Source organism: Corella eumyota, chromosome 7 (assembly GCF_963082875.1).
Source record: "Corella eumyota chromosome 7, kaCorEumy4.1, whole genome shotgun sequence".
NCBI classification, from domain to species: domain Eukaryota; kingdom Metazoa; phylum Chordata; class Ascidiacea; order Phlebobranchia; family Corellidae; genus Corella; species Corella eumyota.
Window position 1 is genome coordinate 160,617 of NC_137496.1, and position 11,980 is coordinate 172,596.

General features: G+C 34.8%; 1 protein-coding gene across 1 annotated transcript; it reads left to right on the forward strand.

Moving 5' to 3' along the window:
* The first annotated feature begins 2,782 nt into the window (after positions 1-2,782).
* On the forward strand, positions 2,783-6,249 carry LOC145759528 (alpha-amylase 1-like). The gene is made up of 12 exons (XM_082573369.1): positions 2,783-2,950; positions 3,019-3,128; positions 3,224-3,309; positions 3,378-3,508; positions 3,583-3,832; positions 3,945-4,169; positions 4,299-4,374; positions 4,447-4,577; positions 5,379-5,561; positions 5,646-5,807; positions 5,869-6,056; positions 6,130-6,249. Exons 1-12 carry the CDS (start codon positions 2,783-2,785, stop codon positions 6,247-6,249), a joined length of 1,830 nt encoding a protein of 609 aa, XP_082429495.1.
* The last annotated feature ends 5,731 nt before the right edge of the window (positions 6,250-11,980 follow it).

The following is an 11,980-nucleotide window of genomic DNA, read 5'->3' on the forward strand; positions in this document are numbered from 1 at the left end:
AACCGAGGAATAAGGCAATGGGGAAACTGAGGAATAAGGAAAATAGGGAAACCGAGGAATAAGATAATGGGAAAACCGAGGAATAAGGAAAATAGGGAAACCGAGAAATAAGGTAACGGGGAAACTGAGGAATAATGAAAATAGGGAAACCGAGGAATAAGATAATGGGAAAACTGAGGAATAAGGAAAATAGGGAAACCGAGAAATAAGAAAAATAAAGAAATCGAGGAATAAGGTAATGGGAAAATGGAAGAATAAGGTAAAAGGGAAACCGAGGAATAAGAAAAATAGGGAAACCGAGGTAAAGGGTAATGGGGAAACCGTCTGCTTATTAAAGTCGAGTTTTAAATAAACTTCTATATTGTAACAACTAATTCGTCTTATGGCGCGTTTTTTTAAATCGTAAGATGTCAATAAACCACATACAATATGTATATTTAAGACATTTTTGGTACTTACGTACTTTATTTAATGAAAGCACAATGTAACGAAAGTTAAGGGATCCGTTTATAATTTTCAAAGTTAACTTAAAAATTAAATTTTAATGAAAAAGTCAACTTCGTTAATTAACGATTAACGCATTAACGGTTTGGTGCCCACCTTTGCATTTAACGTAATTCAATAAGAAAACATTTAGTAGTCAATAGCGAAATGATTCGTCTAAAAATTTGTACGAACATTTAGTTCTACAAACTACCTTTAATGATTTTGTTTTAAACTTAAACCTAGTTAAAAATGTTGTTAAATGACTGCACGCCTTAAAATCATAGGTTTAGCAATAATTAAAACATAGTTATAGCAACAATAAACAATAATTATGATTAAATAAAAAAAAATGATTTCCCAATTTCTCCACTTCTTTTTGCCAATTTTTTTCTTTATACCAAGTATCTCGTTTTTAGTCTATGTTTAATTATTTTTTTAACATTTCCCTATTATTCTTATTCCTTGTTTTTTATTTTATTTTCCTTATTTCTTGATCATCTATTTCGCATTCTCTTGTTTATATACTGACTCCTTAATCTCCCTATTTTACTTATTTCCCAATTTTTTAGTTTTTCTTATTTCTAGATTTCCCTATTTTCGTATTTTTTATTTTTTCTGTTTTCCAATTCCTTTGTTTCTCTATTTTCCTTATTCCTCGGTTTCCCCGTTACCTTATTTCTCGGTTTCTCTATTTTTCTTATTTCTCGGTTTTCCCATAACCTTATACTTCGATTTTTCTATTTTCATTATTCCTCGATTTCTTTATTTTTCTTATTCCTTAGTTTCTTTAGTTTTCCTATTCTTCTTCGATTTCCTTATTCCTTACCTTGTTTTCTTATTTACTTGTTTTCGTTCTCGTTTTTTTTTCTGTTTTTTTCTGTATTTTTATCTTATATTTATTTTTTTAAATACAAAAAAAAATTTCCGCGTTTTCCGCAACTTTAATTTCCTCCTTTTCCTCACTTTCCCCATTCCTTCTTTTAGTATTGCAATATTTCCTCGATTCCTCATTTTCCTCGATTTCCTCGTTTTAGTGTCAATTCCTCGTTTTCCTCGATTTCCTCATTCCTTCTTTTAGTGTTACCCGATAAATGATTATATACAGAAAAGAAATAAATAAACAAATACGAGTTGTCTGATTAATCAATATTATAGAGAACGTCCGTAAAGACGGACTTTTTTACGGATAACGGAAATTTGTTTCCGCCGTTTTATAAAATCCCTGCAATATTTTTTATCCGTACTCACTTTATCCTTGATTTAAAATAAACTTCAAAACTTTATAAAAAGTTAATTTTCACTAAAATACATTAAAAATTAATTTGATATAGTTATAAATTTAACATTTTGTTGAGTTACAAAATTAAAACAAAAAGCTGGTAACGGTAATACTTTTATTGAAGTACGACAATAACTCATTTCAATTTAAAACTGACCCTCATTATAACTTTAGGCTTTTGATTAAATGTGATTGGCTTATTACAATTAATTGTACATCGTATTGTTATAACTCTGTAGCGTCACCCCCTGGACATCAAATAACGATAAAAAAATGTCCAAGGACTTTTAGAGAGTCACGAATTTAATTCGAATATTATTTTATTTTGTAAAACAACAAATTGCTGTCTTTCATAACTGTTTAAATGTTGCTTATTTAAGCGCAATATTTAACTTTAAAACTATTTTAAACTATTTAAACAATATGAAGCCAACAAAATAAATAAAAAGTTATTTTTAAACACTTAACGCTGACTCAATAACAAACCGTGCGAACATTGGCAGATATTTTCTAATAAATTAAACGTTGCAAAACTTAACTTAACACAATTTCAACAACTATGGAAACTTGCAAAATAAAATAACAAAAAATTTGCTCCAAAATTTAATACATCTTTAAATCAAAACGTTATAAAAAAAAATAGAGTTTTACGAATTTTCCCAATATAAAATGTTTTATATAACAAACCTGTAACGTTTTAAGTTTAGTTTTTATCGATATTGGTTTTAAAATAGACTCCGATGACGTTTCCCCACCTGGCAACTTTCCCACTGATATCTTGTATAAATTGGAGTTTATGGTTGGTAATGATCGCAGTTAGATTGAAAGATAATTAAATAATTTTGTTTTAATTTGAGAAATTATTTTGTAATTGAAGTTAAATATGCCAGTTACTTATATTAAGTTATTTAAGTATTTTTTCAAAAAAAACTGTTCAATAAAAATTTAAAAAACGCCCCTAAATTTCGAATTTAATTGCACAAATTTATTTATTTTTATTTTGATTAGTCGCAGAAGATGAAATTATTAATATTCTTCGCATTGTTGGGTTCCACCCTGGCACAATGGGATCCAAATTTTGCCCCGGGACGAGCCGGGATCGTGCATTTGTTTGAATGGCATTGGGGAACAATCGCAGACGAATGTGAGAACTTCCTCGCCCCGAATCATTACGCCGGAGTTCAGGTTTGGTACCTCATCATAAACTAGAATTAATCTTCAAGTAACCGCCTTAAAGTTGACTCTGTTTGTAGATCTCTCCACCAAACGAGAACAGGGTGATTGATGGGAGGCCTTGGTGGGAGAGATATCAACCGATCTCATATATTCTTAACACTAGGTCGGGTGATAGAAACGCCTTCATGTAAGTATTTCCATCAAACCTCTCTACATTGCTATTTTAGGAGTTAAAATGTGGTCTAACGTTAAACACTTTCTTAATTCCTTTCTACTTATTAGAAACATGGTGGATCGATGTAACGCTGTCGGAGTGCGGATCTATGCGGATATGGTTGTCAACCACATGTGTGGACAAGGCGGAACAGGTAGTTTAAACAATTGTCGGATAAGCAGAGCACACATGTGATACAATAATCACTATATTTTACTTAAGGAACCGGAACGGCTGGAAGTTATTTCGACGCCAATAGCAAAGATTTCCCGGATTTTTCAGCACAAGATTTTAACGACGCAATTTGTAATTCTGCATCTGGAGAAATTCAAAACTACCAAGATGTTAACCAGGTAACTGATGTTGAAATAGCAAATTCTTTAAACTAATTTATTAAAACCTTTTATAAATGGATGCTTTTTTGCAGGTCAGAAACTGCAAACTTGTCGGATTGTTGGATCTCGCTCTAAGCAAAGACTACGTTCGTGGTAAAATCATCGATTTCTTTAACGACCTCATCGGAATTGGAGTTGCTGGGTTCAGAGTCGATGCTTGCAAACACATGTGGCCGGGTGATCTTGAAGCTGTGTTCGGATCTTTGCACGATTTACCAACTTCCAAAGGTTTTAGTGGAGGATCAAGAGCTTTTATCTTCCAGGAGGTCATCGATCAAGGAGGTGAATATTTTAATATTGTTCTGTCATTCATCCCTAGAACCAAATATTGATCCTGTAAATATTCTGTTATTAACTATAATGATAATTAACCAGCAGTTAAACTTTTTCAAAGGCGAACCAATCACAGCCAGCGAATACTTCTACCTCGGCCGAGTCACCGAGTTCAAATATGGGATCCAACTCGGCAACAACAAGCACAGCATGCACCACCTAGCGACCTTTGGTGAATCATGGGGCCTTATGCCTTATGGTAACGCTGTGGTTTTCCTAAACAACCACGACAACCAGAGAGGACATGGCGGTGGCGGAAATATCGTCACGTTCGAAGACCCTTACTGTAAGTAGCCTTAAACTTTTTGTGTTTTCACCAACTTTACGGCAAATTTTGACGATTTTGAGGTTAGCAACTTGTCACAACATTAAATATTACATAATTGTAAAGTTGAGTGACATGTTTGTTGTTCAGATCTTAAAGTATTGAACGCTTTCATGATGGCCTGGGATTACGGCGTTCCTCGAATTATGTCCAGCTACTACTTCAGGTATTGACCTCAAACCAATTATTGTTGAATAACATATTATTGCCCGAAAGGTAAACAAGTATTTTTCTTCAGCAACGGTGACCAGGGCCCACCAGGCTCACAACGAAGTATCAACGGGGACGGAACCTGCGGAAACGGTTGGGTTTGCGAACATAGATGGCGCCAAATCAAGAATATGGCGCACTTTGCTGCCACCGCACAAGGTAGGTTCAATTAACTTTAACATGGCGCACTTTGCTGCCACCGCACAAGGTAGTTTCAATTAACTTTAACATAGCGCACTTTGCTGCCACCGCACAAGGTAGGTTCAATTAACTTTAACATGGCGCACTTTGCTGCCACCGCACAAGGTAGGTTTAATTAACTTTAACATGGCGCACTTTGCTGCCACCGCACAAGGTAGTTTCAATTAACTTTAACATAGCGCACTTTGCTGCCACCGCACAAGGTAGGTTCAATTAACTTTGACATGGCGCACTTTGCTGCCACCGCACAAGGTAGGTTCAATTAACTTTAACATGGCGCACTTTGCTGCCACCGCACAAGGTAGGTTCAATAGGTTCAAATCAACTTTAACATGGCGCACTTTGCTGCCACCGCACAAGGTAGGTTCAATTAACTTTAACATGGCGCACTTTGCTGCCACCGCACAAGGTAGGTTCAATCAACTTTAACATGGCGCACTTTGCTGCCACCGCACAAGGTAGGTTCAATCAACTTTAACATGGCGCACTTTGCTGCCACCGCACAAGGTAGGTTCAATTAACTTTAACATGGCGCACTTTGCTGCCACCGCACAAGGTAAGTTCAATCAACTTTAACATGGCGCACTTTGCTGCCACCGCACAAGGTAGGTTCAATCAACTTTAACATGGCGCACTTTGCTGCAACCGCACAAGGTAGGTTCAATTAACTTTAACATGGCGCACTTTGCTGCCACCGCACAAGATAGGTTCAATCAACTTGAGGATTTAGTTGTAGAAATGTTGTTATCTTGTTTGTAGGAACCCCGGTCACGTATTGGTCAGACAACGGAGACAACCAAATCGCATTTGCACGCGGGGATCGAGCTTTCTTCGTGAGTAACACGGCTGGTTATGACTTGTACGAAACTCACTACACAGGTTTGCCAAGCGGGGATTACTGCAACGTCTACAACAACGATTACGATTCCAGTGGAAACTGCGGTGAATATATTTACTTTAAACTAGAGTTAACCTAGTTGTGAATATTCCCGCATTATAAATTTATTTGTAAGGGTTGTATTTCAGATGAATGCATCCACGTAAACGGACAAGGAAACGCGGATTTCTTTATAAGCGGAGGAAGCTCCGATCCGGTCATTGCGATCCACGTCGGAGCACCTTGCTCCGGAGGAACCCCGATCGATCCCGGTACCGGAACCGGAACAACCACATCACCTGGCACGGGAGGTAAGAATTCTAAAAACAAAGAAGCTAAACTTAATTTTCAAGTGTTCTCTACCTCCCACAGGCGGTGAATGTAGTTCATGTTCGTCGTGTTCAAGCAAGGTAGATTGTGGGTACATGGGAAGCACCCAAGCGTCGTGCGAGGCGGATGGTTGTATGTGGTGCCCGGCTTCGTCGGGGAGCAGCGACCCCTGGTGTATTTATAAATCGGGGGGCAGCACTGGAGGTGGTGGAAGTAGTTGCTCTATTAGCGTAAGTTTAAAGTTCATATTTTTCTATTTTTTTTCAATAAAATAAAATTGTTTTTCACCAAAAATCTTTCCAGGACAACTTGAAACTCGATTGTGGATACCTAGGAATAAACGCGGATGAATGTCAAACAACCGGATGTTGCTGGGAGGAATCCAACACTTCCGGGATACCTTGGTGTTTTTACCCCAATTAATTAGAATCTGCTTCACTAATTAATTAACAATTAATAAATTTAAATCCAACTCTAATTATAGTCAAACAAAGTTTCTTTTGCATTTCTAAAATATTAAATTTTAATTTTTAAACAATTTATTAACTTTTACATTTAACATAAAACAAATTAAATATCACAATAACGAAAATAATTAACAAGAAAAAAATAAAAGTACGAAATAAAATTGTTTGAAATCAACTGATAAAAAACTAGTACAAATGGTTTAGTTCTCAGATAAAAATTACATTTAATATAACCCAGTATGGCTCTAGTAGGAAAGCACGAACTGGTCACGATAAATTGCATGTGATAAAGGGACTAACCGAAAATAAACCTACCGAAAAGAAAGAACGTCCCAACTCGGCCTTTCGAAATAACGTTTGTCACATACAATGCACAAATATATTAAACAACCTACTGTCCAGTAGGGGGCTAATAAACAATCTTGAAAAACATATTTGGTTACCTTTCATTTATTTCTTGTGACGTCATCTTCCATTCCTCATGACGAAAACAGAAAACAGAGGCAGTTATCTATATTAAAATATCAACATTAGATATTGACAAATGTGTGTTGTGGATTACCAAATTTGTCAAAAAAGAAACCTAATTCAGTTTGATAGTCAACTAACCGAAATTGTTATTTTTTCTTTGTTTAACTCAACTATATTACCTATTTTGCATGCATTTTTTAATCTTTAATGAATAATTAAAATAATAAGAAATCTTTTTTTAAATGCAAGTAATATTACTTGATACTAAACTTCATGAGTATTACATGACAGAATTTAAATTTAATGTAATGTATTGAATATTATAATGAAATAAATCAACACATCTGAAAAAAATAAGAATAAACATTTACAAAGACATTTACAAAGAAACATAAAAAAAGACATTTAAAAAGAGACATCAAGAAAAACCCATAAGAGACATTTACAATAGGGATATTAAAAAAAATTTAAAAGAAGGCATTTACGAAGAGAAGAGACATTTACGAAGAGAAGAGACATTTACGAAGAGACATTTACGAAGAGAAATTTACGAAGAGACATTTACGAAGAGACATTTACGAAGAGAAGAGAAATTTACGAAGAGACATTTACGAAGAGACATTTACGAAGAGACATTTACGAAGAGACATTTACGAAGAGACATTTACGAAGAGAAGAGAAATTTACGAAGAGACATTTACGAAGAGACATTTACGAAGAGACATTTACGAAGAGACATTTACGAAGAGACATTTACGAAGAGACATTTACGAAGAGAAGAGACATTTACGAAGAGACATTTACGAAGAGACATTTACGAAGAGACATTTACGAAGAGACATTTACGAAGAGACATTTACGAAGAGAAGAGAAATTTACGAAGAGACATTTACGAAGAGACATTTACGAAGAGACATTTACGAAAAGACATTTACGAAGAGACATTTACGAAGAGAAGAGAAATTTACGAAGAGACATTTACGAAGAGACATTTACGAAGAGAAGAGAAATTTACGAAGAGAAATTTACGAAGAAACATTTAGAAGAAGACATTTACGAAGAAACATTTACAAAAGAGACATTTACAAAGAGACATTTACGAAGAGACATTTACGAAGAGACATTTACGAAGAGACATTTACGAAGAGACATTTACGAAGAGACAGTTACGAAGAGACAGTTACGAAGAAACATTTACGAAGAGACATTTACAAAAGAGACATTTACAAAAGAGACATTTACAAAAGAAGGCATTTACGAAGAGAAGAGACATTTACGAAGAGAAATTTACGAAGAGAAATTTACGAAGAGAAATTTACGAAGAGAAATTTACGAAGAGACATTTACGAAGAGACATTTACGAAGAGACAGTTACGAAGAGACAGTTACGAAGAGACAGTTACGAAGAGACATTTACGAAGAGACATTTACAAAAGAGACATTTACAAAAGAGACATTTACAAAAGAGACATTTACAAAAGAGACATTTACAAAGAAACATTTAGAAGCTTTTTACAAGAAGACATTTACAAAATGACATTAAGAAAGAGATATTTAGAAAAAATATTTAGAAAAAGACAATTACGAAGAGACATTAAACAGAACATTTACAAAAAAACGATTACAAAGACAATTACAAAATAAAAGTTTCTTCCAATAAATTAAAAATTACATTTGATAAATTATGTGTAACATTCAAATATATGTTACAAGATTATTGAATCATAAAACAGTTGATGTTCCAATAATTGTAAAATTACGTTTAATATAACCCAGTATGGCTCTAGTAGGAAAGCACGAACTGGTCACGATAAATTGCATGTGATAAAGGGACTAACCGAAAATAAACCTACCGAAAAGAAAGAACGTCCCAACTCGGCCTTTCGAAATAACGTTTGTCACATACAATGCACAAATATATTGAACAACCTACTGTCCAGTAGGGGGTGTCACATATGTGGTATCGAATATGTAACCATGGATATTGAAATAATAACAATATAACAATTATGAAGTAATGCTACATTTAGCGCCAACCATAAACTATATAGAATTAAATGAGAAATGGTTGTGCGGCACCTTTATAAGGCTGTGCACATTTAAACAGGGAGGAAGAAACTAAACACGCCACGCATGGCAACATAACAATGTGCTGTTATGATGGTAGTTAAAAGTTGACTACCAAGTATGTTGTTGTTGTTGTTGAGGATAAAACAACAAGTGGGCAATAATAATGGTTTTGCCACATTTAAACAAAGAAAGTCATTAGGTAGCGACATCATCGGATAGCGACATCATCGGATAGCGGCATCATCGGATAGCGGCATCATCGGATAGCGGCATCATCGGATAGCGGCATCATCGGATAGCGCATCATCGGATAGCGGCATCATCGGATAGCGGCATCTTCGGATAGCGGCATCTTCGGATAGCGGCATCTTCGGATAGCGGCATCTTCGGATAGCGGCATCATCAAATAGCGGCATCATCGGATAGCGGCATCATCGGATAGCGGCATCATCGGATAGCGGCATCATCGGATAGCGGCATCATCGGATAGCGGCATCATCGGATAGCGGCATCATCGGATAGCGGCATCATCGGATAGCGGCATCATCGGATAGCGGCATCATCCAATAGCATCAGAAGTATCTCAGAAAAAAGAAAATGATTAAACGTGTTCTTTAGCAATGTAATTGTATATAAATTTTAAACAAAAAAATTAATTAATATCAATATTTATACCAATCGCATGTACACCAAACTTTAATTTAAATTAAGGTGATTATGTTAGGAAAATAAGTGACTTACTAATAAAAAATGTTGCCAATAATCAGTGGTTAATTAAATATTAATAACCAACTAACTATCAACTAACAAATTAAGCAAATCAATTATTTTAATTAAATTTATAGTAGCTTACAAATTAATAAAATGTTGCTAATAATTAGCGGTTAATTAAATATTAATGCCAATTAATATTTTTAAATTACTAGTAGCCTACTAATTAATAAAATGTTGCTTACAAAAAGCAGGTATTTAAATAATAATAGTAGTCTACCAATTGCTACTCTGTTTCTGTACCCCAGTGCGCCCACTAGCGGCTGCCCAAATATGTTATACAACACCACATTGCGGTTGATAACAGAGTGGGGGAATACCCTAGTGATAGTACACCACTTAGCGGATAGTTATAAAACTTCTAATAAATCTGTCTAATAGCAACTAAGTTTAACCAAAGCAAAACTAAAATACGTAATCTGACGTAATAACTAAAACGCAAACTGACGTAATAACTGAAGCGACGCAAACTGAAGCGAACGAAGCGATGTGTTGCAACACGCGCAGCGAATTTAAAGTTAACGTAAAACTGACGACTTGTTTAATCTAACTAGGCTGATCCTAGTATTAGGTCATTTGAGTATGATATCCCAAGTCAACAATATCTTAAACTTAGCAAGTGGGGCCATTGCCTTAAGGGCAGGGTGGTTGGCCTTTTTATTAAAAAGGTATAAAAAAATAAGTTCTATGTACAAGCAAAAGGTATAAATTTACTATTATCTATTTAAATTAAGTATATTTATTAAAGAACAAGTATCTCACCTGTATGTTAAAGGAATCACCTTTCTTGGTCTTTTCCTCACAGCTCATCAATACCTAAACTAACAACTACCTTAAGGCCACATCCAATTCTTCAATTCCTCATCAAATCACCGTAGAATCGCCCTTCCTCCCTGCTCCTGTAACAACAAGACTTTTAGTTACACGTAAAAATCTTTATATAAGATTTACACCTATTGTATTTTACTTGTGAAATATATGTGACGTTACCTTTCTTTTATTTCTTGTGACGTCATCTTTCATTCATCCATTCTTGATAATTAATGAACTGAAAATTAGCAAATCATTAGTCGCTATTCAACTACACAATTCTTACTTACATTTAAATAAACAACTAACATTATTGTTTAAAATAACAACTAAAATATTAATTAAAACGGTATCTTCCCTGTTTTGTGTGTTGGTTGCCGGTTGTTTCTTCAAATGACGTCATGTTCGTTCCTCCATTTCTCCTTACGTCATTCATCTTCGTGACCCATTCCATCCTCGTGAAGTCATCCCCCAGACCCTCCTTCTCCGCGAAGTCTTCACCTAAAACTGATAAAAAACAAGAGCAGTTATCTGTGTCTAATTAGAAAAATTAAAATATTTTACAGAAAACATTTCACCTTGTTGCTGGAGGACGATATGCTGCCTCTTTGATCCTCCACTTCTCATAAGATCGTCGTCATCATCAGACCCTCCAGTTCCGCGAGGTCGTCATCTGAAACTGCAAATAAAAAAAACAGGGGGCAGTCATCTTTGTCTAATTAGAAATTATTTAGTTATTTAAACACTTTTAAAATGGTGTCGTGTTCTGAATATGCGGACTGTTAAACGCCAGACATTAAAATAACGAGTGTCGACACGCGCGCGTTCCTACCCCTAACCCATTGCATATTCAGATCAATAACACCATATAAACTTTATACTTTTATAAAAATATTTGTACAACTATACAAAAATCAATCTACTTAACTCGATTTATTGAAGTTTGCTTCGTCGAAACACCAATCTTCAAAGATGATTAAATAAACATTAACAAAAAATAAATAATACTAAGCTGTAAAATAAATAAACCTTATTAGTATTAAACTGTTACTAAGACTAATAACTTAACTTTAAACCATATTCACCGCCCAATCTTAACATAACAATGGCCGACCAACTTCTACATGGACAAGAACTTAACTAAACGTCCTTAAATCTGATTACTTCAACTCTAACCTGCAAATTCGAATACCCGGATGTACATGAGGACGAATCAAACACGACTACAGGAATGACGTAGTTAAGACGACCTTTTGCACAAGTTAAAAGGGTGCGAACACTGCCATGTGACTAATGTATTCTTCCGCAGCACCAAAATACCAAATAAATACATATTTTACTCTAATATAACCCTAACGTATTGTAAAGTAACATTTAAATATTATTAAAACTAAATCTACTTTACTTTCCAACACAGAACTAGCTTTACTGAAAGTCTTTTTGTGTTTAGAAGAAGTCCTAAGCAAGAAAAAACGCGTTAATTAAAACCTTGATGAAAAAGTTGCCCGGGTTTGCCTCCAACTTATTTCACTTTGTCGCCTGAACTCTTGCGTCTCTTGCTACAA

Coding starts and splice junctions, on each gene's coding strand:
- LOC145759528 (XM_082573369.1), top strand. CDS start 2,783: ATGAAATTATTAATATTCTTCGCATTGTTGGGTTCCACCCTGGCACAA. Junction 2,951..3,018: donor ATCATTACGCCGGAGTTCAG/GTTTGGTACCTC, acceptor CTCTGTTTGTAG/ATCTCTCCACCAAACGAGAA. Junction 3,310..3,377: donor GTGTGGACAAGGCGGAACAG/GTAGTTTAAACA, acceptor ATTTTACTTAAG/GAACCGGAACGGCTGGAAGT.